We start from the raw sequence: 27,877 nt of genomic DNA on the forward strand, positions 1-27,877 counted from the left end.
ATATTGGTTATCGGCCATGACAGCAATTAATATCTGTTATCGGTATCGGTCAGCATTTTCATATCGGTGTATCCCTAACCTTCAGTGTCTATTCCACAAAAAATGATTGAAAATGTTCCCGAAATCACTGCTTGGAAGCAGTCACTGAATTGACAGCTCTCGACCAGACACGCATACAGTACAGTACATTACACACATACACACACACATGCGCACACACACGCACACACGGCTGACTGTTGCTTGTTGTGGCTTGATTGTTACTACAGTATACGCACCAACCCTGTTTCCTGTTGGCCTGATCCAGAGCTCAGGTGGTGGCCATAAGGGAGGGCTTGGCATCCCACACTACACACACACACACACACACACACACACACACACTACACACAGACGCACGCACGCACGCACGCTGTGGAACGAACTCGACAAGCGTACTAGGTAGGTACGCTCTCCCCATTCCTCCATAGACCTGAACGCTCACAAAGAAACCTCTGGTTTTCCTGGTTGAGAAACCGAAGTGCAGTATTATTAACACCTGGATGTGGCCTCCAGGATGGATGACTCTCTGTGTTCAGGGACGGTAACACTGGAAATGGCTCCAGCGAGGACAGCGTGTGCCTTTCTGGGCTCCCCAGACATCTGGTATGGTGATAGGAACTGGCCCGGCATACGCGTGGGGGTACGTCTGGGCTTGTTAACCAGCTGTTAACCAGCAGGGGTCACAGCCCGTGTGTAGAGAGAGGGGTGAGTGTTGAGGTCACCCCCCCCCCCCCACGTTCCCCTATTTTGCCCTTTTTACAACACATTCTATTAGAGGTTCCGAAACAGGAAGGTCCCCTCCAAAGCTACCTAGAGCTATTGAGGTCTGGTCAATAATACAGCTCGTTTCAAACCTCAAACAGAGCGAAATGTGGCGCTGCTGGGGGTAGTGGTGGAGGCAGCAGGAGAGAGAGAGAGGGTACATTTTCAGAATCCCATGAGGAAGTCATTACGTTATCCTCTGCACACAAACACACACGTCAGTCGGACTGGTAAATAAATAAATAAACAAAACCAAGGAGAGAGAGAACAATATCACCATTTAGAAGTGACCCCCCCCCCCAAGGTCTGGGTCCCATTCAACCCCCTCACACACACACACGCGCTTGAACAAGCACACACTATCCATTCCTCACCATATCCTGCCACCTCACACACACCCATGCCTTAACCCCCAACCCAACAAATCAACAGTCTCCACATGGGGTGAAAATTATGAAAGTTAGAAGGGGGGGGGGACTTCCTCTTTTCTGTTCTCTCTCTTCTTCGTCATCTCTCTGCCACCCCCCCAGCAGCAGAAGCAGCAGTTATGTTTGGTTACGACACACATACTGCTACCTCCAACGAAGGAGCATTACTCACGGCCTAGCTCCCCTGGCTAGGCTGGAGAGTGTGTGTGCGCTGGTAACTTGGATGTCTGGCTTAGCTAGATCTGGATCTAGGTTTGGTTGTTCCGAGTTGGGTCAGACTGTATTTGTGTGTGTGTGTGTGTGTGTGTGTGTGTTATGTGTGTTTATTTAGCACAGGCAGACCCTCTCTGGCCCATTCCCCATGCTCCTAAACCGGAGAACATAACACTCCCAGGCTCACTGCCAGGGGAGGGGGAGAGAGAGAGAGAGAGAGGGGAGGTGGAGAGTAAAGGGGGAGAGAGAGAGAGAGAGAGGGGAGGTGGAGAGTAAAGGGAGAGAGGAGGGACAGAGACAGCGAGGGATTGAAAAGAGCGTGTTGGACCCTCTTTCATTTCAGTTCATAAAGGAGAGAGAGAGAAGGAGGGCATATAGGCTCACTCTTACATCCTGAGAACACACACACTCACACACACACACATACACACACAGACACACACACACATACACACGAGTGTTCACACTCTCACAGGCACACTCGGGCAGATAGACACACACACACTCACGCACACTCAGGCAGGTAGACACACGCACACACACACTCTGTCACACGCTTGGACGGACAGCAGCATGTTTGTGTGGAGTCTCCCCCGAGCACTGGTGTTGTTGCTGTGTGTGTGGCGGTCTCAGGGGTATGAGGATGATATTGAACTTGCCTACGCTGACCCTGCTTACTTCAACGAAATCACAGAGGGAGAGCCACCCGAACGTAAGTGAAGTGTGTGTGTGAGTGTGTGTGTGTGTGTGTGTGTTTAAGACTTAATGTGTGTCTGTTTTAAGACTTAATTGACCAAACTCTGGTTAACCTATGTACTGAGATTTATCTGGGATGTTTGAAGGGGGTGTGTCCAGTATACCTGTATTCTGTCTGTCTTACCAAAGTTGAAATACAAAGTCATTCCAGATAGATCCTATAGGTAAAGGTAAAGGTAAAGTCTTCAACGAAATGTTACTTGAGGGAACCTTTTGACCATTGCTTTCACTGCCTGTGGGATTTTTCCAACTGTAGTAGTACACTGTACTAATTACCTTGAGACGGATTCACAAGTGGATAAGCCAGTACTCTTCTGACTTCTTCATTCTGATAGTCTCAGAGAATGTACTGGAAGTAATCAAACTGTATTGTATTCTGTCATTGCCCCCCACAAGAGACTTGAGATCAGTCCCTGTACATTAGTTCATTTGTTCGCTAGTCCGTCACACATGTACCAGAGCCCGCCACCTGGGGTGCCACTGTTCATTTTTCCCATTTCCAAATACATTTTGCTTTCTACATAAAAACCAAAGCTTGGTGTCTCAGTTAAAAGTATTATCTATACTAAGGGGCCCGTCTACTTTCTAAATCCACAGAGTTCAGATATAGAGGTGTTTAATAGCTCTTCTGGTGCTAAATGGTAGGATTCTCATAGATTAGTATCGAGGTGCATAGGTGCATTGTGGGTAAAATTATCATTAGTTATAGTGATATTTCACAGCATAGATCAGATGACTCTTATTTAGGTAGTTCGATCATGTTGGATAGATCAGAGATAAGAGTATGGCTAGGCCATATGTCCAACCGTGACAAAGTTAATCATGCCCTTAGGTGAGGAGTCTGTGGGGATCGGTTGGAGAATGGACCGCTGAGCTCTTGACTTCCGCCATCGTAGTTGGGTACGCGTTTTGAGGCTGGGGCTTGAGACTGAATGAATGTTGCTGAATAGCAGGGCCCCGTCGTACAAATCCCAGCTCTGCGAAGCTTCATACAGCTCTGCTGTGGAATTTCATGTTTGTTAGCTGAGCATGCTCTTAGAACAAGGCATTCTAGACAGAACGAGCGTCTCTCAGAATGAGAAACAGGTTGAATGAAAATAAACGGGCAGAAGCTACACATGTATCATATTACACAGAATCCTTTGATTTGTCTGTCTTTGACCAGTCTGACATTTCACAAATGCAGGAACAACATAACTACATCTGCTTCGCGTAGCCACGACAACAAAAATGAATGGTGCACATTGCATCTTTGCCCGATAATTAAGGAGTAATTTCATTTTTCTGGGTTTCCAGAATTGAAAGAAAGCATTCAGGGGCCCTTCTACTTTTCACACAGAATTTAGAGTTCCCGGAGTTAAATCCCATGCACATAAAATGAATAACACTTTTCATACATTCATATTCATGAAGAAAATATAATGTCTCCACTCCTTCATTACCACAAAGGAATATGCATCGTGGGTGGGGAACATGTTTACTGTCACTTGTTGCTGTGTAGTAGCATGTTCATTTTGCCCTTTAAACTAGTATCATTTGTACAACATTTTATACTGTTACATCCTTAGTGTCTTTGGATCAAGTAAAGGGAACACCAGGATGTCAAGATAGTTAAAGGATACGATCACCATTTCGGACTTTAGGGCCTATTCTTGGTCTGTCTTCCACGAACCTGACAGGGAGAGACGTTAATTTCCCTGATCACCTCAGTATTCAGCTAGCTACAGGCAAGCCCGCACTTGACTACAATGGAACTCAATGAGCCACTCAAAATGTGTGATAAATGTTTTTTCCGAGACGGGAAGCACAGGGTGTAATCTTACCAGTCTCAGTATGCTCTCCTGTGAAATGTACAGTATACTATCGCAAACCAAATGTTAACTTCCGCACTGCGCTGTAGAGAGGGTAAATCCTGAATTTCCCCAAATAATCTAGAATGAGAACGAGAATCCTGACCTCACATTGGACTTTACTAGCTCGCTCGCTATTACTAGCAAGCTAGCTAGCTACTAACTATTTGTAACGTGTTATATTTGTAATCTTTTATAATAGCAATGGTTCGCAAATGTGCAGCGAGAACAAGCATTAGGGGAATGCTTATGTCCAAGCCATGCCAAGCACGTAAAAATATTCGGATTGCGACATATTTCACACAAGAGCATACTGAGACCGGTAAGATTACATCCTGTGTCTCCTTTCATGGCCGACCTCTCAGTGGGTGGTACAGTATGAACGATTAATCAATTAATAGTTTTTTGCCGACATTCATAAAGGCTCTAAATGATTGTAGGGAGAACATCATTTCCAAACTTGGAAGGCAAAAAAAACAAGCATTGAAAAAGCATTGAAAAGTTGCTTATTCAAGTATTAATTCTTGTGAATCTCCTACTGTAAATAATACTGAAATAATACTGAAATTAACAGAACAATCCAATGAAGGGGGGGGAACAGTTTACCGGCAATGCGCAGTAACACAGGCGCTGCATAGAAATTCTTCTCTGGACTGTGACTCGGCGTCTCCTACAGAACTGTTGATGCACAACATTAGTTTCGCTCAATTTCAATTATTTTAAAAGACATGTTTATTTGAATGGAAAAAAGAGCCTTGTCACTTTGTATCTTCAAACTGTTGAATAATTGGTTAAGAAAGATTTAAATTCTATGTTTACATGGGCTAAATGAATGTTGTTGAATGGGTTGTATCTAAGTTACAGTATACAGTATGTTATGTTCGAACTTTGCTTTTGTGGAGATATTTGATGGGACAACTGTCTTGCTTGTAAAACTCTCCTCGCTGACAGTGATAAGATAAGAAAGAAATCTTTTTTTCTTTCTTTCTTTCTTTCTTTCTTTCTTTCTTTCTTTTTCTTTCTGTCAGTTTTGTCTGGGTAAATATACGGTATGCAAAGATGTTCTTTGCCAAAGAGTCAGCTGAGCTGACATTCTAGTGAATAGAGTGACATTCTCGTGTATCCAGGCGCTGTGAGACTCCACAAGCCAGATGAACAGTTGTCTGGACGAGTCTGTGCAGAATTGTTTAGTTCCAGAGCTGTTTAGCTAGAGACTGAAGATTTAGCCTCCTATTGGGAAAAGCACATCATGACTCACTGGTCATCGATCAAAGAAATACTATTTAATTGGGAATTTTTTTTCTTTGCCGTTCTGGAAGGCACATCTGTGTGTGTGTGACCCGTGACCTAGAATTCTGTTTGCTGTTTGGCCTAAATAAATGTTGAATCTGATCTACAATTCAGTTCCAGCAAACTACTTTCCTCTTTGGCAATTTATTCTTCAATACCATAATAATCATCACATATCAGTGTGTGTGAGTGTGTGTGTGTAAGAGAGAGAGAGAGACAGAGAGACAGAGAGAGAGGCAGGGTCCTTGACCACATTTGTGTAATTGTCTGCACATGACAAATTATGCATCTATGCTTGTGTTATTGTGTGTACAGTATGTGTGTGTGTGTGTGTGTGTGTGTGTGTGTGTGTGTGTGTGTGTGTGTGTGGTTGATTAGTACACCAACCACAGTTTAGAAGAAAAACAAACATCGCTCAGGGCATGAGGTTTTGATTTGATTAAATGTCATTAAATGGAAAACAGGGCAACGTGAGAATAGCTTCACAAATGCACAAACGACAGCAGCAGAGGATGAGTGAGTGAGTGTGCCAGCGACCCTAGCTGCCAGAACACAGGACCAGTAAGAAAGAATGACAGAACTGATTACCAGCCCTCTAACAGACCCCTCCCTTTCTACCCCCCCCCCCCCCAGCCACGGCAATCCCGGCACCCTGCAATTCTCCGGACCTGACCAAGTGGGACAAGCTCTTCTCCATGCTGGAGAACTCCCAGATGAGGGAGAACATGTTGCTGCAGTACACCGATGACATCATCAAGGTGGAGCTGGGCTCACTGCGTAGTGAGATGCTCAGGTAGGTTGGGGTGGTGTGGGGTGAGGGGGGGGGGGGCGTACACCTGCGTCTTGTGCATTCTGTATGTTTTTTCTGATAGATCTGAGTGTCTTGGTGAGCGGATATTTTCGGGCTCGTCCTCGCTCCCCCAGGTTCGTGGCTCAGTACGGCGCCGCATGCGGGGTCGCCGTGGAGGCCGCCGGGAGGAGGATGTCCCTCCAGATGGAGGCTCGTCTCCAGGAGAGCCTGGAGCGCCTCAGCCTGAGGGATGAGGGGAACAACGGGGGCGGGAACTCGGCCTTGCTCCCCGGCCATCAGGAGGCGATGCTGCAGCAGCTGCTCGCCGCCGTGCGCACGCAGGGTTCCCGGCTGGCCAAGATGGAGAGCGTCTGCCTGGGCAACGTCGGATTCCAGTCCCGCGGGCCGGCGGCAGGCGGGGGCCGCCAGAAACAGGACGCAACGTCGGCGGGGGCACTGGAGAGGACGCTGGGCGCCTTGGTCGTGGAGCTGAAACTGGCGAGGACGGAGCTGGAGCTGGTGTTGAAGTCAAACAACCAGCGATACCTGCCTGCAGGTGAGCGAGTCTCCCTCTGATGTCTACCGTCTCTCGTGTCCAGATAACAAGGTCCTTGTTTCAACGTAGAATATACCCCCTCAACCCTCCCCAACCCCCAGCCCTCATTTCCTGTAGGGAATCACCCCGTCTCAGAACAAACTACCACTACATCCCCTTGTCGTCACAGACCAAGGAACACGTCCCATTAGAGAGACAGAGAGAGAGGGAAAGAGGGAGAGGGAGGAAGAGCACACAATGGTATTGTTGAGTTCAGCAGAGGCCGTCTTTCTCCAAATCAAGTCTGGTCATATGGAGGCGCCAAGCCTTTCAGTGAGCCAGCTCGGCTTCCCAGAATTAATCAGATAAAAATCTTGATGCTGTTTATATTACACACACACACACGTACACACACACACATGCAAGTAAACATACACACACACATGCAAGTAAACACACACACAGACACAGACACACACACACACACACACACACAAACTCTGTCTACTATACAACTCACCAAGTACATCTGGCCTAAATACTGAGCTGAGGGAGGTATAATCATTAGCAGGTCGGCACTCCGACCACACCAAAGAACCCTGGGAAACCACAACCAGATGGGAGCTCATTTTCAACACGAGCCTTTTTTCACCGTTACCTCCGAGAGGTGGAAACCAGAGACACATGCAATATCAATATTTACCCTCTGGTAGGAAGAGACAATCTGTGTGTGTGTGCCATACCTCAGCTATTGGAGCATGGTAGGGAGAGGGAGGTTGGAAGGGCAAGCCAGGGCACGCTGATTAACCCCCCGTCCCCCACCCACCACCAAGCTTCTAAACACACTGATTCCAGCACCCCCCCACACACACACACACCGATCTCCTGCCCAGAATCATAACTCTCCTCCTCCTCCTCCTCCTCGGACTTTCAGAGTCATACCTCTCCTCCTCCTCCTCCTCCTCTAACTTTCAGTCATACCTCTCCTCCTCCTCCTCCTCGGACTTTCAGAGTCATACCTCTCCTCCTCCTCCTCCTCCTCTAACTTTCAGTCATACCTCTCCTCCTCCTCCTCCTCCTCCTCCTCCTCCTCTTACTTTCAGAGTCATACCTCTCCTCCTCCTCCTCCTCCTCCTCCTCCTCTAACTTTCAGAGTCATACCTCTCCTCCTCCTCCTCCTCTAACTTTCAGTCATACCTCTCCTCCTCCTTCTCCTCTGACTTTCAGAGTCATACCTCTCCTCCTCCTCCTCCTCCTGACTTTCAGAGTCATACCTCTCCTCCTCCTCCTCCTCCTCCTCCTCCTCTGACTTTCAGAGTCATACCTCTCCTCCTCCTCCTCCTCCTCCTGACTTTCAGTCATACCTCTCCTCCTCCTCTTCTGACTTTCTTTCAGAGTCATACCTCTCCTCTTCTTCCTCCTCTGACTTTCTTGCCATTAGTTGAAATTCTTTATTAGGATAACCCCTTGAGATGTGCCATCTCGTTTTCGAGAGGGTCCTAAACAACAAGTAACAACACAATAGACAAGCATTAACACCATTAACACCAGACTAAGAACAGACTAACAACAAAACTGACATAAGAAACAGAAAAGAAAAAAAATGCAGAGATTACATACATACATACATACATACATACATACATACATACATACATACATACACACACAAACACACACTCTCACACACACACACACACACACACACACACACACACACACACACACACACACACACACAAAACATACATATGCAAAACTAAAAATAAATCAGGAGATCTTACCCTAAACAGCGCATGTAGATGGATCATTTGACAAATAGAAATAAAATGATGAGTGACAGCATTATAGATATAGTTATAACATATAGTTAAAGAGAGATGTTATTAAGGACATGTACAAGTGGTCAAAAGATAAGAAGACAGGGCAGTTTTGAAACGGTGGAGAGATGATATCGATCAAATATTTACAGGTAGATTATTCCAATCAGAGGGAGCTTTGAGCATAAAGGCTTTCTTAGCGATTGACTTAGTAACTGCAGGAACAGAAAAAAGAGCTATATGGAGTGTCTCAATTGATAGGTAGATGAGAATGGGACCATCAACTGTTTTAAATAGTAAGGGGAATTGAAGTGTATACATTTAAAAGTAAACTGTAGCCAATGTTGCTGTCTTCTTATAGCTGGAGAGGGCCAGTTAAGAGTTTCATACATAATACGGCGATGTGTTATAAAGGGACAGCCAAGAACAAATCTACAGTCTATTATACATGAACAAATCTACAGTCTATTATACATGAACACATCTACAGAGTCTATTATACATGAACACATCTACAGAGTCTATTATACATGAACACATCTACAGAGTCTATTATACATGAACACATCTACAGAGTCTATTATACATGACATTGAGAGGGAGAAGAGTAGTTTTGGAGGCAGTCTGATAAACAACATCAGCATAATCTAATATTGGTAAAATGAGTTGAAGCGCAAGCTTCTTTCTGACGGTAAATGAGAAACAGTTTCTAGATCGATTAAGAATTCCAATACCAAGGCTCAGTTTTTTAACAACATAACTAATATGATAATTAAAAGAAAGTTCAGAGTCAAGCCATACTCCCAGGTATTGGTGTGCTCCACTCAGTGGGGTACCATCAAGGCAGGTAATGACACATGAATGGGCTTTGGATTCTGGATTTTATACTTTGACGAGTACCGAAAATCATAGTGTGTGATTTGGTTATATTATTATATATATAGTATTTATTAGCTCTAAGCCAAGTGTTGCAAGGTACTGACTGCAGAGCTGAATCAATCTGTAATACATTGTTTAGAGATGTGTATATTACTGTGTCATCCGCATCCGCAGAGTTGAACACAACATCTGGAGCAAAATGAGGGATACATGAGAAAATTGATGTATTATCTCATGGCAGCTTAATCCACTGACAGACCCCACACAGAGAAACCACAGCATGCGCACACACACACACACACACACACACACACAAAGCTTTTGTAGCGTAGTAGTTATGCGTATACTGTACCATGCAGGATATGACTGAGAGAGATAGAGGGAGAGGTAGATAGAGAGATAGAGACTTAGATAGAGAGGGAGAGAGAGAGAAAGAGAGAGAGAGAGAGAGAGAGAGAGAAGAGAGGGAGGTTCAGAGAAAGGCAGAGGTGTGTAAGATAGAAAACAGACATGGTGGGCCTGACCTCACACGTCCACAGTTTACTCTTCCTGTCAAACCAAGTGGAAGGATGGAGTAACCAGTGAGCTAAGAGGTTAAGAGAGGGGAGGGGAAGAGGATATGACACGGCCCCCCATGGTCTATGACATCATTGAAGGCGTCACGTGACCACCCTCCGAACCACAGCCGCCACATGTCTCCCTCTCTTCCAATCGTAATCGCATTTCGACATACAGTATCTAAACCTCTTCCTCAAATATCAAAGAAGATAGATCGCTCTGAAAGACAAACACATGATGTAGCTCGGGAGGTAGAGCGGCCGACTGGGAATCGCAAGGTCCCCGATTCGATCCAGGCTCCTGGCATTGTGCCGAAGGCATTGTGCCGTCCTTGCGCAAGGCACTGAACCCTAAAATCGCTCACGTGCGGCACTGTACCTTGTACTGTCATCTCACAGCAAGAAGGTCTCCGGGCCTTTCTGTGCGGAGTTTGCATGTTCTCCCCGTGTTTGCAAGGGTTTCCTCCCAAAAGACCCAACTACGAAAAACATCCAGAAGAACGGATCGCTAACGCTGTCGAAGCTGACGAAGACGGACAGGAGCACTTGGTTGGTCTCCGGGCGGGGCTCAGTCTACCTACAGTCTGCTCCCTTGGGGGAAGGACGAAAGGATGGGTGAAGAGCAGGAGAGAAGTGGACGCTCCTGTCATTACATGTGTGTGTGTGTTTCGGCATTGCTGCCTCCCACTGTGTGATGTGTATTCACTGTGTGACAAATAAAGATATAAAAAAAAAAGAATAAGTGGGTTGGTGAGAGAATCTCTCTCTGACCCTCCTGGTACTAGAAAGGCTACGTGGTTATAACCCCAGTGCGTTTGGAGAGGGTCTGGGGAGCACTGCGGAAAGGGCTAAGTCTGTTTCTCTCTCTCTGTCTCTCACTCTCTCTTTTTGGCACAGAGGCCAAAAACGAGCTGCAGATGGAATCAAACAGCTCAGACCTCTGTCTCTCTCTCTTTCTCTCTCTCTCTGTCTCTCTCTCTTTCTCTCTCTGTCTCTCTCTCGTTCTCTCTCTCTGTCTCTCTTTCTCTCTCTCTCTTTCTCTCTCTCCTTTGATGTGAAGTAAATACTTGGAGGTCAGTCGTGTTTAAGTCTTGACTTAACTCAATAGTCTCCTTCTCTCTCCTTCCCTCTCTCTCTCTCTCTCTCTCTCTCTCTCTCTCTCTCTACCAGGGTGTGAGACTGCTCTCCTCTTCCCCATGCGTTCCCGTCGTATCTACACCTCCGTCACCCCGGACCTCCCTCTCTCCCTCTCCTCGTTCACCGTCTGCCTGTGGGCCAAGCCTGTCAGCCTCTCCAACAGGACTGTGCTGTTCTCCTATGGAACCCACAAGAACCCCTATGAGATCCAGCTCCTGCTCAGCGGAACCTCCGCCCTCTTCACCGTGGGCGGGGAGGCACACCTGGTGGAGGGGCGGGGCGTGCTGAAGGCGGAGGGGCCCCCGGGGTGGACCCACCTGTGCGGGGCGTGGAGCTCCGAGCAAGGCCTGGCGTCTCTGTGGGCTGACGGGAGGATGGTGGCCTCCAGCCCGGGGGTGGCCGAGGGACACGTGTTACCCGACGGCGGCTCGCTGCAGCTAGGGCAGGAGAGGAGCGGCTGCTGCCCTGGGGCCGGAGGTCTGGCTGGGGGCGGGAGCGGCTTCGACAGCGGCTTCGACGCCAAGCTGGCGTTCGCCGGGAAGATGACGGGCGTGAACGCGTGGGACAGAGTGCTGGCGGAGGAGGAGATCTCCCGGCTGGCGAGCGGCGAGGGCTGCGAGTGGCGAGGGAACGTGGTGGCGTGGGCCGCCACGGAGATGGTGCCGCACGGCGGCGCGCAGTTCATCAACTAAAACCGCTCTTCGTCCTCCTCATCGTCATCACCAGCGCTAATCGTCACACTCGGATGTCTCCGCTGCACCAGCAGCTGTGGACAGCCTATCTGGAAAGTCATCTTCGTCATCGCCATTCTCATAATTATCATCATCATCGCCATCATCACCATTATAAGACTAATGCTGCCATGAAACCTGCAATACTGGAAGGCCAAAATGGAGAAAGGACCAAGCCAGTGCCAAGAAAGACTATGACACACACAGCTGAAAGCTCTTTTCAATGGTTAGAGACTCAAGGTTGAGGCAAATCTGTGCTATTTGACGTGTCACCTATTTAGAGACAATTTAGAATTTAAACACACACACACAAACACACGCATCCACGCAAACAATATGAGAAGCATTAGCATACATAGCCTTAGGTGGAGAGGTGGAGGAAATGGCATTTACCAAAGATTTAAAATGAAGAAAAATAAAAAAGGAGAAGAGGAGAGAGAGAGAGAGAGAGAGAGAGAGAGAGAGAGAGAGAGAGAGAGAGGTGGGGGGTGGACAAAGAACCTATTGTGTGTAACAAGGGAGACGTTGGGCAAACTCTCACTGCACCACTGTGTAAAGATCAGTAGACCGACATGCTGGAGAAGAGATTGAGAGTTAGGGTTCCGAGTTACACTCCAGGTTACAATAAGGTCTAGGGTATGGTTGAGGTTAAAGAGGGTTCAATTATGGCTACTCTGAAATCTATACCGCAGCTAAATTAAATAGTAACTTTTGCAGCATCAGAACTTTATTGTCCTCTTTAGCATGACCAGCTACTGACAACCGTCTTCAAGTTGTTTTATGAGGTTTTATGTTATTTTCATAGTTCAATTTTCTAATTATTGTATTTTTTAACTAAAAAGTTAACCTTTTCTTTTGAGATCATTTTCCATCTTTGTACTCTGTGGGTTTACATGTGTGCATTTCAAACACAATGATATTTCATTCCTTCATTTTTTATTTGTTGAAATATGTGCCTTGTTCCAATATTAATGTTGTGTTCCTCTTTTTAAAGTTTGTACATGGATTAAGCAATGGGTGGACCTAATCGTTTTGTGGCAGAACAATTTGAAAAGTGGAACTGTGGACAATGTTTACAGCGTCTTTTACAACTATCTGTTCTATGTTTTGTAACGTATTATATTGTAATAACATGTATTATACTGTAAATTGTTTGTCATGTTGAGAAGTGAAAATGAATGTATTTTGTACATAAATGTTTTTTCTGCATAATGTAATTAAGATTGTAAAACGAGTAAAGAATAAAGCTACAAGTTATAGTATGTGGTCTTGCTGGATTGAAAATCAGAACAGAGCAGTAGCATTCCTGACTTGCCTTACTAAACCTCTAATTGTTTTGGCAGGTTAGTGATAGAGACTGTACTGATTTATAGAGGAACACAGCCAACGCCGCAAAAGAGCTTCATGACTGCTGTTGCTGCATTCCTAACTTTAGTAGAGGAGTTATTACTTCATTGCCCTGTTTGTGTGTGTGTGTGTGTGTGTGTGTGTGTGTGTGTGTGTGTGTGTGTGTGTGTGTGTGTGTGTGTAAGTGTGTGTGCATAATGTGCATAGGCATGTATCTGATAATGAGCTATCCCTGTAGGGTTTATTGTAAAACCTAACACTGTATCCTGCTGCTGCAGTAGCTTCCTGTACCTCTCCTCAGGCTACATGGGCACATGAAGTGTGTATAGTGTACACACACACACACACACTTAAATACATGAAAGGCTTGCACCCACAACTAGCCTGGTCGCCACACAAAAGCACGCAGTCAGCTCCCCCCTCCCCCCCCCCCACCCCCGACCTCACCCGAACCCCATTACATCACCTCACTTCCTGGACTGGAAGCTGCTCGGAGAGAGGTCATCTGTTATTGGTTTTCGGGATGGGGGCGGGGGACTTAACAGGGCAAAGAGAACACAAAACAGGCTTGGGGAGTAGAGAGGGGAAGGCAGAAGACCTTGAATGCTAACACAGCTATATTTTGCAAAGGCAAGCAATGCTAACAGTTCTCTCTCTCTCCATCTCTCTCCATCTCTCTCCATCTCTCTCTCTCTCTCTAATATATATATATATACATATATATATAGAATGACATCTCTCTGTTTCACTTTCTCCCTGCATGGAGAGGAGCTCCTCTCTACCTGCCCCCCCCCCCCCTCCCACACCGCTCCCAACCTGGACCCGAAGTGATCAGCACACGTCACTTATACTAGATGGTGATAGGCTGAGCGAGTATGTAGTTATACTATGTGCAACCAAATGTGTTGGTGTGTGTGTAGCCAAAATACCACTATGGACACCTGTCAGTCAGTGATTTTGCCGACATCTTGGTGAGCAGCTGAACGGAGCATTCAACTATCAGTACAGTTCTGCACCATGAGCACACACACATCCATAAATACTGTCACTGAGACTGGACTGAAATGACACAGGACACAACGGGGGGGGGGGGGGGGGGGCTGGACCTGACAGAGAGAGAGAGAGAGAGAGAGAGAGAGAGAGAGAGAGAGGCCTGTTAAAATGTGAATATTGCTTTGAAAATATACAAAGACAGCAGCACTGTATGTGCTTCCCAGCAGCGACCCCCAAAGCAAGCAAACCTGGGATTGTAAAGTACCCCAGCGTTAACTGGAGGATGACAAGAGGCATTTTCCAATGGGCTGTTGTGTAACTGTAAGCGTGAAAGTGTGTGTTTTTGTGTATACAGTATGTACATTCATGTGTGTGTGTGTGTGCGTGTGTTTGTGTGTGTGTTTGTGTGTGTGTGTGTGCGTGCGTGTGAGTGCATGCATGTGTGTATGTGTCTCCAGTGGCATGTACAGGGTGTAATCCGTGCCTGTGAAACTAACGCACATAACCGTCACCGCATACCGCTACAGCTAGTGTGAGTATACTGTACATATAAGTGTGTGTACACGCGTAAGTGCATGTATACATGTAAGTGTGAGTATATGTGTAAGTGCATGTAGACATGCAAGTGTGAGTATATGTGTAAGTGCATGTATATGTGTAAGTGCATGTAGACATGCAAGTGTGTGTACACGTGTAAGTGTGTGTATACTGTATGTACTGTATAAGTGTGTGTTGACATGTAAGTGCATGTATACGTATACAGTAAGCACGTGTATATGTGTAAGTGCGTGTAGGATATATGTGTATGAACGGCTACACGTGTTACATGTAGGTCAGTGGATTAGTCACCTGCCTTTAAAACAAATGATCACTGGTTCCAAACCCGTCCGTGAATTTTCCCAATCGCTATGATGAAACTAGCCATGGCTGGACTCACATCCACCATGTTATTTATCCTCTGGCATCCAAGTCTTTAGGTTATAACCAACAATAACATGGGTTATATTATTATATTATAAGCTGTGGGTCTGTGCTGTGTTCTTTAGTTGGCATGCAGTGACACCAGGGCCCTGTACTACGAAACAGGATTACGGGGTTAGCGCGATAACTTCAGGTTCAAGCCTGGTTTATCTGCACTACGAAGGTGGTTCACTTTTCACAGTGCTATCGCCGTGGTAACTTATGCTGCCGAGCTAACCTGCTCCGGGGCAGGTTAAGTTCCAGATTGTGGATCAAAACGTATGAAGCACTGCCCGCTGACCGATCAATTATCTTGGAAAAAGGCATATGGACATTAAGATTCTATATGGAACTTCATCATCATCATCATCATCATCATCTTCATCCGCTTATCCAGGGTCGGGTCGCGGAGGCAGCAGCTCCAGCAGGGGGCCCCAGACATCCCTTTCCCTAGCAGCATCAACCAGCTCTGCCTGGGGAATCTTTAGCCGCTCACAGGCCAGTGCGGAGATGTAGTCCCGCCACCTAGTCCTGGGTCTACCCCGCGGCCTCCTCCCAGCCGGACACGCCTGGAACACCTCCCTAGGGAGGCGCCCAGGAGGCATCCTCACTAGATGCCCGAACCACCTCAACTGGCTCCTTTCGACGCAAAGGAGCAGCGGCTCTACTCCGAGTCTCTCCCGGATGACTGAACTTCTCCCCCGATCTCTCAGGGAGACCCCAGCCACCCTCCGGAGAAAACTCATTTCGGCCGCTTGTATCCGTGATCTCGTTCTTTCGGTCATGACCCATCCTTCATGACCATAGGTGAGGGTGGGGACGAAGATAGACCGGTAGATCGAGAGCTTTGCCTTTTGGCTCAGCTCTCTTTTCGTCACAACAGTGCGGTAAAGCGACTGCAGAACCGCACCAGCTGCTCTGATTCTCCGGCCAAACTCCCTCTCCATGGTTCCCTCACTCGTGAACAAGACCCCCAGATACTTGAACTCCTTCACTTGGGGTAAGGACTCATTTCGTACTCGGAGCGGACAGGCCACCGGTTTCCTGCTGAGAACCATGGCCTCAGATTTAGAGGTGAATGTCATCCCAGCCGCTTCACACTCAATTGCGAACCGATCCAGAGAGTGCTGGAGGTCGCAGGCCGCTGATGCCATCAGGACCACATCATCTGCAAAAAGCAGTGACGTGATCCCCAGCTCACCGAACTGCAAACCCACCTCCCCCCGGCTACGCCTCGATATCCTGTCCATGAAAATCACAAACAGGATTGGTGACAAGCGCAGCCCTGGAACTTCAGTGTGCGAAATAAACAATAATCTGCAGTGCGCGAACAGCGAGAGGTTCTTAAGACTTTTTACAAACCGACAAAACCCTCTTTGGATTTCCCCGATATCATATGAAAAATTGCAGAATGACAGCTGCTTGAGCCATATTTTGCCTTGTGCATTTACAGTCGTAGACTGTAGGCTATGCACTGGCTTGCGTTTTATTAGTCTACCTGCAGTTTCGTGTAGGCTGTGGGAGATGCGGAGAACCAAGTAAAAACACTCATTATTATTCAATTTTCAAGTCTTTAATGTTGATTTATTAGACTAGCCTTCCGTTCCTAGGAACAAAGAAGTAGGCTACATTTTAATTGAATTGTGATAGCGCCAATGCCTGACAATCAATAACGTTATATAGGCCTACTGAAATAATATTTTCCCGGTAGGCTTATAGCCTACTTTTCCACCTCGAGCTTCACTTTTTCCATCTTAACGATTTGATAGCCACCGTCGTAGTACCGTTTATCCAAGATTGCGGTTGTCCGGTTTACTCGAGCGAGCTAGGGAAAAGTTATCGTGGATATGTTGAACGAGCTTCGTGGTACGGGGCCCTGGTGGCTTACCTGGCGCAGAAAGAAAAACAGGGCCACACCGGCCAAAAAGGGGAACAGCGCCACACACAGGTCCACAAAGGGAACGTAACACCGTGCATTCAGAGGTTCGGTCTGATCAAGAGGCGCTAGTGAGGCGCTTGACTATAGTTCGGTGCGGTGGCACGTTTTACACTCTATAGGCATGTGAGTGTGTCCATGCATATCCTCCAGTAGGTGTGTGTTTGTGTGTGTGTGTGTGTGTTTGTGTGTGTGTGTGTGTGTGTGTTGGCCTGTCACCCACACCTGCATAATGGCCTCCAGACCATGGCTGAGTTATCCTTGTAGCCCAGAACCCCGACCCTCACAGGGCAGGAAGAGCGTCAGCTACGAGAACACCACTGAGACTCACACACCAAGAATTCAACTGTGCACATGTGGGGAGCAGTCTGCCGCAGAACGACGGACTGACGGAAATCAGCCGGGTGAGTTTGAGCAAGATGGTTTATTATTTATTCAACTGTAACAGTTATGTGAGGAAGTACATTAAAAGTAAGTTGAAAGGAATGCCTTAAGAAGATGCAGTAACTTATGAACTTGAATTAAATAGTTAATATAATAGAGGATATATAACAGCAAATGAGTGTGTGTGTGTGTGTGTGTGTGTGTGTGTGTGTGTGTGTGTGTGTGTGTGTGTGTGCGCGTGCACGTGTGTGTGCATGTGTGTTTGTGAAACACAAATCCTAATGGCTGCTAAAGTTCTTTTCACCACACTGCCAGTGTGTTGAGAGCCCAGTGGGGGGCGTCACCCAGGTGGGTGCCACACACTTCCCATGAACGAGGTGAGCGGAGTCACGCAAACACATGCGGTGACAATGTGGTGTTAGCTGAGCCGTGTTGGCCGGGCGCAGGATCAGTTCACACACCCGCGCGCCTTCACATGAGTCGGGATCGTCTCGAAGAAAAAACAAACGGTTAACCTTCATTAACTGGCTTGTTTTCATACCAGGGGTTGAGCTAGATGGGGAGGGACAGGATATTAGAGTGGGGAGCACATTATGTTCACGTTCTGCACGTACGCACACGCATGCACACACACATGCACGCACACACTACTAGGACTCTGCAGTGGGAATAATCATTCTGTGTCAATAAGATCCCACCAATCCTCTCCAGGACTCCCTCAACACTAAACCCCCTCCGTGCCAATTAACCGTCCAGGCTCCACCAGGGGGTCTCGGGGGGGGGGCGGGGACGCTAACGAACACCACTAACTACACTCCCTCAGGGAACTGCTAATGAGCCCCAGTAATACAACCACACTACAGGAGGCTCATGCTGCTAGCTGCAGAATCAGGTTCCTTCAGAGGGGAAGCGCACGTCGTCCCATATGGTATATACTATAGTATACACTTAAGTTCCTGTTTAAGACCATATATTCTGGTGTTTTGACAGTCGCTGTTCCAGCCATCCGCTCACGGTTAAGTTTGAAGATGAATTGAACTTGGTGGGTTCCTGCTATTATTTCTGGTGCGGACGACTGCTGGCTTTATCTGGCGTTTTGTGGGATGGACTGTTGTGGAACGGATGGACGGCTTCAAGATCTGGGCCAAATCTGGGCCAAGTCTGGGCCAAACTCTCTGCTAATCTTAATGTCCAAATCAACCTGCTCCCGAACTCACTCCCCCAGACACGGGCCACTGACGCACACACACACACACACACACACACACACTGCCAATACACACACACACCCACGGACATGCACACACAGGTCCCCTGTGTTGGAAATAGTACACGCAGCCGCGAGTGGCGGGCTGAGATTCTTATCTATGCAGGGCAACTGAGAACAGCTGGGCTCCGGGAAGGACGGCCTCCATGGACAGTTACCTCTGAGCCTGAGATCAGCTGATGACACACAAATACACACACACACACACACACACACACACACACGTCACACACATGCACACACACATTGGCAGGGAGACAGACGGGTGTGTCCTGAGTGGCACTGGAGACAGGCCTGATATCTGATTGAAACCCCCTGGTTGCCCCCAAAATTTCATTCACAATCACTGGCAGTTGATGCTGATTGAATAGAGCCTTTTTCAAATCGAGGACGAGATGCCAGGATAGGGTGCCAGGTTAAAGTTAGGGCTGTCCTGAATACCATTTATAGGCTTTGAGTAGGCTACTCGTTGGTGGGAACGAGCAAATAGCAAATAGTATTCGTTCTCAACTCCTAGGTGGAAAATACCAGAGATGGCGCTGCACTATGGCGACACGCTCCGAGTCACTCTCGTTTCGTTGTTTGTTTTTGTGTTAATTGTCTGCTCTATGCACTTTAATGTCTCTTGTAATGTCTTAATGTCTTATTGTCCTATTTCGTAGTGTCTATAGTGTCTTAATGTCTTATTTTGTAAACGTCTCCTGTCATATTGTTGTAATGTCTTACTGTCTTATGTGTTAAGTCATGACTTGATGTCTGAGAGTGCTTGGCACAGTGCATTTCATTGTATTTTATAAATACACATGACAATAAAAGCCTTGAACCTGAACCTTGGAAGCATTGCATAGGCTAGTCTACATCTACCGGTGACAAGTGGAGCAATCCGTCAGACAGTCGTTCCCTTGTTGTCCAACTTTTTCCTTCTGCTACTTATAGATTGTTGCTAGATTGTTTAGCACGCTAGCTGAGTTCATGATTTAATCAGGTGTGGATTTATTTTATCATGATTTGTGACTGTGTCAGTTTGCCCAAGTTTAGGTTTCACTTTCACGTTCTGACAAGGTTTAATTTTCGCATTCTGGCTACATCCATAAACTCTTGAAAACCACTTCCAATTCGGTTTCATAAAAATCTATTTTGTACCTCAATAAACTAGAGGTTGATAGTAGCGTACCAAAATCAATCAAAACCCGAAATGGCTTAAAAAAAACATTTTGGGCTGTTTGCTAGGCCTACCAAACGTAGCATCCTAGTCCAGCTTTGCACGCTCCAACTCTTGCCCCACTAACGTGCTTGTTTGGCGTTAAAAAAAGAAAAATAATATATGCTTGATAAATAGCAAGCTGTTAGAGCTGGCAATTTAAGAAGCATTTTAGCCTCTCCTCCACTCTGCTGCTGCCCCACACACGCTCAGGTGTGTGTGTGTGTGTATGTGTGTGCATGGGCGTCACGGGGGGGGGGGGGGTGTGGAACTAACTACCCAGGGCCCCAGTAGGGAGAAAGCCCTTGAAAATCCTGGATTTTGTTTGGAGTGAGATTTTTCACTTAGTCACAAACACCACCACCCCCCGCGACAGCCTTCCCCCCCTCTATAGGGCCAAGAATTTTGTGGAAAGCCCCTGTGTGTGTGTGTGTGTGTGTGTGTGTGTGTGTGTGTGTGTGTGTGTGTGTGTGTTTGTGTGTGTGGCAGCCGCTGTACAGTAGCGGAGGAGAGACAGAGGCAAAAATGCTTCTTAAATTGACAGCCCTAACCAAGCTACTAGCTTGCTATATAATAAACATATATTATTTTTCCTTTGAAAACGCGACACAAGCACGTTGGTGGGGCGAGAGTTGGAGCGACAGACCCACAGACACTGTTTTGAGGAAGAAAACACAAGCATGAAATCCACTATTCAGTTGCGCTTTTGCAAGTCACTCAGTGTAACTTTATGACGACGTTGGTATCGGTTTGGAGTATCGGGACAAAAAACGAATACTCCGAATACTGAATCGAGCTCCGAATAGGCTACTAACATACTGAATGAAGTGGAATACTCAAATTACACGGGCCAGCCCTAAAGGTTACGCACGAATGTTCTGTCATGGTCTCTGTGTATATACATATGTGTAACCATACGTTTCCGGTAAGTCCTGGGTGGGATTCAAACCCGGGTCTCCCGCAGGACAGATAACCGTTTTACCCGGCAACACCGATGAAAAGCTAGCTCTTTGTTGACACAGGTGGACGGTATTCATACTGGGGGGGTGAGTTTAACCAACAACTCGCTACCTATGGACTCACGAGAACCCAGTTTCACTCGGTTAAATGTAGCCTACAGCACGGCCTACAGTCTGGGGGTTATGAGAGACAGGTGTGGGCTGCCCGGGTCATACAGACACCATGCCTTCTTCTGTTAAGACTTTTTTATTAGAGAAAGAGTGCCCCTGGTTCTAATTGACAAAATAACTCAGCAGGAGCACAGCTCTGGCCTCTGTACCCCCAACCCCCCCCCTTCCCATGCAGCTTTGAAGTGTCTAAACATATCACAACACTGGTTGATATACGTATGTGTATTTTAATAGGGTATAAGGGTTAAAAACCTGACTAGGGCTGTCCCTGACTTTTGTGAGTCGAATCCGCCTATTCAAACCAGAGATTGAACGATTCGTTCCTCCTTTTTTCCCCCATATGTCTAACGTTAGGCTGAGGGGAGACCGCGGGTGTCGGGACAACTGTCAAACTAACTCAAACTCAGGCAGCACAAAAAAGACGCCTGTTTTTCTTGCTAAATATGAATCATCTAGCCCACATTGTCCATCTACTTCAGATGCCCCCATGTTTTTATATAGGTTTTCCCATAGACTAGCCTACATTAGCGTTGGGCGATTTGACGAAAAGGCTCCTCAACTGCACGTTTGAAAGCGTGCACGAATGCATTGAGCAGCAGGCAACAAGGAAATGTTTTAGCTGTTACAGAAGCATTTTCGCAGACGTTAAAGCCCAATCTGTCTATGGGGAAAAAAAAAAAAAATCCAGCTGATATCTTAGTAATACAAGAAGATTGATCTTGGAAAGCAGTTTTGTGTGGTGATATTCCATTTGGGAAATGCATGTGATTGCTGGTGCACAGTAGTCTAGGTTTATAGTGGAGGGGAGAGGGGTTCCCTGCTTGCATCCCTCCGCTATCAGTCTTAAGTCTCCTTTTACTGCACAACAAATAGCTACCATAATAGCCTAGGTTTAAAACGAATGATTGGCCTGTCCTACATAAATCACAAGGCAGGTGAGTTGTCTTAGCCCACCAGCACATCCTCTCGGTGGAGCAAAAAAACAACTGCTTGACTTGAAGAATCTCAGATGACTTCAGGGTCTCTGACTGATGATTTGACTTATTGACTTTCAGGGGGCAGCCCTAAACTTGACCCAGTAGCCTAGCCGTGGCCTCCCCATGTGTCAAACTCCAGTTCCACCACTGACAGTGCTGAAGGGCCTACAGAAAATGGAAAGGCTAGACTGCTTCACCGGGACATGAGGAACCGTTCAGAGACACCCATACTGCAGTACCACAGACTGATGTCAGCTGATTGCAGACGACCCCTTTAACTTTTTTACTTGGTAGGTCTGCGCAAAGATAGACCTGGTTCACAAGGTGGGGGATGTGCAACATTCGTTAAAACTGGGGTACAATATAAAATTAGAGAATGTGGGGTGTCATCGGAATGCCTAATAGTGGAAGTGTGGATCTCTAAGGGCAAATTGAGTTTGGTTAACTTCTACAATCCGTGCAAGCCTTTACTTTTACCTGACCTTGAGATTATAGCAAGAGAGGCTGGCTCCCCTGTTGTTTGGGTAGGTGACTTGAATGCTCATAACCCCCTGTGGGGAAGTCCGGAGAAAAATGCAAATGGTGCTGTAGTTGAGGAGCTCTTAGAACATAGTAATTTGGTTATCATGAACGATGATAGACCAACTCGGTTTGACATCAGAACAGGTAAATTGTCTTGTCACGACGTTAGCTTCACCAGCCCTAGCGAGAGTAGGGGAATGGGAGGTGCTGGATGATTATTCAATGGGGAGTGACCATTTCCCCGTTGTGAGCCAGTTTGGAAGGTCACTTATTCTGGATCCTGGGGATAGAAGAGATTTGATTTAACCAGGGCTGACTGGGGTGCGTTTAAGGAAGGCACAAGGGCCAGAGTAGAGGAAGTCAATAGTGCAGGGACAGCTGATGAGCAAAATTAATCGCTGAGTGCAATGATACTTAGTGTAGCAGCAGAGACAATCCCTTGCAAAGAGCCCCCTAAGGGCCGAGTTATTGTACCATGGTGGAAGAAGGACTGTACAGAGGCAGTGAGGAAGAGAAACCAAGCATTTAGATCGCTACGTAAAGCACCTACTCAGGCAAATGTGATTGGGTACAAGCATGCAGAAAAGAAATGCTGGAGGACATTCTGTGGGACGATCGGGCCAGACACTCCCATTGGGGAGGTATGGGCCAGGATACACAATATGTCTGGAAAAACTGTGAGACCAATAATGCCGGTGCTAAAGGTGGGAGTAGAGAAGCAGTAAATAGTAAAGACAAGGCAGACGTGTGTTGAGACGTGTGTAAGAGTCTTTCAGAGTGTTCATAACTCTGAGTCGCTTGGAGAAGAGGGATTAAGGATAAGGGAGGAAGTCTTGGAAGTGGAGAAATGGAAATTGAACCAGGTATGTGAAGAAAATATCCAATATAATGTGTATTTCTCTTTAAAAGAACTTAAGGGTGCAATATAGGCAGGGTCAAATACCACTCCAGGCCAAGACAGGATAAGTTATTAAATGCTTTAACAATTGGATGATATGGTGCTGGAGGAAATCCTCACCCTATTTAATTATAGCTGGGAGGTAGGTGAGCTACCAAAAAAATTGAAACACGCAGTGGTGATTCCATTTCGGAAACCAGGAAAAGACCCGTCTCTTCCGGCATCATATCGGCCGATAGCGCTAACATCAGTTTTGTGTAAGGTGATGGAAAGAATGGTCACAAATAGACTGACTTATTTTTTTAGAAGTTAACAATGTTTTTGTGAACTACCAAAATGGATTCAGAACTGGAAGGAGCGTTATGGAGTCCATTGTAGTCTTGGATCAGGAAGTAAGGAGGGCCTATATCAATAAGGAAGCAGTACTTGCGGTATTCTTGGATATTGCAAAAGCATATGGCTCAATGTGGAGGGAGGGTGTGCTCATTAAACTCCATGATGTGGGCATTAAAGGTACCCCGAGGAGTTTATTTTTGGTTACGAAACAGTCTCATTTTAATGTGGGTGAATCTACATTACCCACACTTGTTTATGTGTCCATTTTCGACAAATGTCGTTTCTTGTATGTAGTTTCTTTTTAGATTATTATTTCATGGTCGGGTCGTCCAGAACTTCCTTGGAATGATGAAACGATTTACTGCAGTAGCCTACGGCGCCGACAAGACGAAGAATAATTTAAGTATGACCGTTATATATTGTCAAAAGTAACAATACTAGTAAGACCTATGTAATTACCTCGTCAGTGGCGATCATTCCGTCTTCAAAACATCCGGCTCAGGTAGCTAAGGTTTACGACAGTGCGCGGGGAGGCTCATGGGAAATGTGGTCTTTTTGGGCGAAAAACACTTCCGCTTGCCGAAACTCCTCGTAGCGCCTTTAAAGGTCAGTTGTTTTATTGGATAAAGGACTTTCTTAATCATAGGTCTATTCAAGTTAGAGTTGGAGGAGTTGTGTCTGAAACTGTTAACATTGAAAATGGCACGCCCCAGGGTTCAGTCATCAGCCCCATCCTATTCAATGTCATGATAAATGATATATTCAAAGAAGTTGAGAAACGATTTGGCAAGTCTTTATTTGCAGACGATGGCGCCATCTGGAGGAGAGGGAAAAACATTGCACTGTTATACAGACAAACCAGGCCTTGAACCAGGTTGCTCAGTGGGCAGATAAGTGGGGGTTCAGGATATCTACATCTAAAAGTCTATTTATGATCTTTGGTTCGAAAAGAAAAACCCCTGCCTTGAATCTCGTTATGAATGGCCATCCCCTAGAGGAAGTAAAGGTTTTCAAGTTTCTGGGCATGTGGATGGATGAAAAGCTGACATGGGGGTCTCATATAGAGAAAATACAAAGCAAGTGTGAGAAAGTGAAAAACATCCTCTGCAGCTTAGCGGGGAGTGATTGGGGGGTGGAGAGAGAGACTTTGCATATGATCTATCAGGCCATGATACGATCCATTTTAGACTATGGGAGTATTGTGTTTGGGTCAGCTGCTAAAACACATCTTGACAAATTAGATCGCATACAATCAAAGGCACTGAGAGTCTGCAGTGGAGCTTTCAAACCCACCCTTATCCTGGCCCTGCTGGTTGAAATGGGGGAGGCACCGTTAAAGGAGTAGTAAAGGGAAAATGCATGTTTAGCCCTGTTTTAAGGTTACTTATGATCATATACAATGGTTCAGATCAAAACGTTGACAAAACTAGCACTTTTGAGAAAGTCTGATAATTGCTCTACCACTGTTTTGGTCATACAATGGATGTGGGTGGGCACCATGAAAAATCAACATGTTAAACTCTCAATTTCAAACAGCAACTAGGGCTGCGAGCAGCATTGAGCGGGCCCTCGCACCCCACGCATGTCGGGGTGCGGCGCCATTAAAGGCTGTGCTATTTCGGTGTCCTGTACTGAGAGAACCTTCCATTCACCAGTAGGTGGCGCTCTAACCGTGACTCAATACCGATGCATAAATGTGTTCAGCACGGTACCTTGATGAAGTGTGAGAAATGTTGTGTAAATCGGACAATGTATGTAGGAGTTATGATGACTTCCTGCTTGACCTGTAGGCGGCGCTATAAGTATGACTCAATACTGACTTACTGATGTGTTCAGGACGTGACCTTCATCAACCCTGAGCAATTTGGAGTAAATCGGATAACGTATGTAGGAGTTATGAGTACTTCCTGTTTCACCAGTAGGTGGCGCTGTAAGTGTGACTCAATACCGACGCATAGATGTGTTCAGAGGGTGACCTTCATGAAGCGTCAGCAATTTGGTGCAAATCGGATGATGTATGCAGGAGTTATGAGGACTTCCTGTTTCACCAATAGGTGGCGCTATAAGTATGACGCAATACTGACACATAGATGTGTTCAGGACAGAACCTTCATGAAGCGTGAGATATATCGGACGAATTGGATAATGTATGGAGGAGTTATGAGGACTTCCTGTTTCACCAATAGGTGGCGCTATACGTATGACGCAATACTGACACATAGATGTGTTCAGGACAGAACCGTCATGAAGCGTGAGATATATCGGACAAATTGGATAATGTATGGAGGAGTTATGAGGACTTCCTGTTTCACCAGTAGGTGGCGCTGTAAGTGTAACTCAATACCGACGCATAGATGTGTTCAGAAGGTGACCTTCATGAAGCGTCAGCAATTTGGTGCAAATTGGATGATGTATGCAGGAGTTATGAGGACTTCCTGTTTCACCAATAGGTGGCGCAATAAGTATGAAGCAATACTGACACATAGATGTGTTCAGGACAGAACCGTCATGAAGCGTGAGATAAATCGGACAAATCGGATAATGTATGGAGGAGTTATGAGGACTTCCTGTTTCACCAATAGGTGGCGCTATAAGTTTGACGCAATACTGACACATAGATGTGTTCAGGACAGAACTGTCATGAAGCGTGAGACATATCGGACAAATCGGATAATGTATGGAGGAGTTATGAGGACTTCCTGTTTCACCAATAGGTGGCGCTATAAGTATGACGCAATACTGACACATAGATGTGTTCAGGACAGAACCGTCATGACGCGTGAGATTTATCGGACAAATTGGATAATGTATGGAGGAGTTATGAGGACTTCGTGTTTTATGGCGAAATGTCAAACTTTGGCGGGGCGCCACGGCAAGGGTGTTTGGTGAAAACTCAATTTTTTTGATAACTTTTGATCACAAAGGTCTTAAGATGAAGCTGACCCGATATGAAGTTGATCGGATGAAATCTATAGGAGGAGTTCGTCAAAGTACGAGGCATGGAAATGGTCAAAACACGGTCAAAATGGCACATTAAAAGCAAAATGGCGGCCTTCCTGTTGCATGTTGGGTAAAGCTCCAAGAGACATTTTAGTGTGTCTCGATGAAATACATATGCCCACCGAATTTCGTTCGCCTACATCAAACTGAAAGGTGGGGCTCGCCATTTTAAATTTTCCAGGGGGCGCTCTTGAGCCGTTTTGCCACGCCCATTTCCGTCACCCATGAATTATAAAATTTTTCACCGGGCCTGACGTATCTGCAAAGTTTCGTGAGTTTTCATTGATGTTTAGGCCACTATAAAGGCATTTGTTTGGGGAGAAGAAGGAGAAGGAGAAGGAGAATAATAATCCTTCGAAATACAATAGGGCCTCGCACCGCCAGTGCTCGGGCCCTAATTATCAGACTTCTGGTTTCTGTCTGTTTCTGGTTTCTCCCTGAGCCAGAAGTGGACTTCTCTCTGCTAGACCAGAAAATAGAGCCTCCATGTGACCATGTGACCTGGGTCAGATTAAGAAAGAACACATGCTGATCTTTACTGATGGCTCTAAGGACCCAGCCTCCGGGAAAACTGGGTTTGGGATCTATGTGGAGAAGCTTCAGATGCAGCAGAGTATACGCATAACTGATAACATGTCTGTCTTCTCAGCTGAACCGCTGGCGATCCTGTGGGCCGTGGTGGGTAGAGGAGGTCAGACCCCCCAAAAGTGCCATCTGCTCAGATTCTGCAGCTGCCCTGGTGGCCCTGAGAGGTGGGAAATCAAATGCCCGGTCTGACCTGATCTGCGAGATTCTGTGTTGTATGTACAGGATTGAAAATATGGGCAGCCGTGTGGTGTTTTTATGGGTACCTGGGCCCTCTGGGGTTGAGGGCAACGAAATATCAGACAGTGTGGCCAAAAAAGCTCTGAAGAAGGAAACTATAGATCTGAAGGTGCAGTTAGGAAAAAGTGAATGTCTGAGCATTTGCAGAAAACAACTAGAGCAACTAGGCAAAAAGACTGGACAGAAGAGAAAAGGGGCAGGCAGTATTTTTCTGTGCAACCATCTGTCAAAAGAAGGAAGAATACGATGTACTCTGGGAGAAAGGACAATGTAGTCTTAACCAGGCTGAGACTGGGACACTGTGGGCTAGC

General features: G+C 46.3%; 2 protein-coding genes across 2 annotated transcripts in view; one reads left to right on the forward strand and one right to left on the reverse strand.

The window, feature by feature from the left end:
• Positions 1 to 27,877, reverse strand: part of veph1 (ventricular zone expressed PH domain-containing 1) — a gene marked incomplete at both ends in the record, with an annotated part of 136,069 nt that overhangs the window by 103,027 nt on the left and 5,165 nt on the right. The gene's annotated exons all lie outside the window — the stretch shown is intronic.
• ptx3a (pentraxin 3, long a) lies at positions 596 to 11,751 on the forward strand (the record flags this gene model as incomplete). The annotated part of the gene is made up of 5 exons (XM_084444414.1): positions 596 to 682; positions 2,079 to 2,157; positions 5,975 to 6,134; positions 6,266 to 6,687; positions 11,093 to 11,751. 5 exons carry the CDS (start codon positions 596 to 598, stop codon positions 11,749 to 11,751), a joined length of 1,407 nt encoding a protein of 468 aa, XP_084300540.1.

The sequence above is a fragment of the Borostomias antarcticus genome, assembly GCF_949987555.1.
Source record: "Borostomias antarcticus genome assembly, chromosome: 1".
Classification (NCBI taxonomy): Eukaryota; Metazoa; Chordata; class Actinopteri; order Stomiiformes; family Stomiidae; genus Borostomias; species Borostomias antarcticus.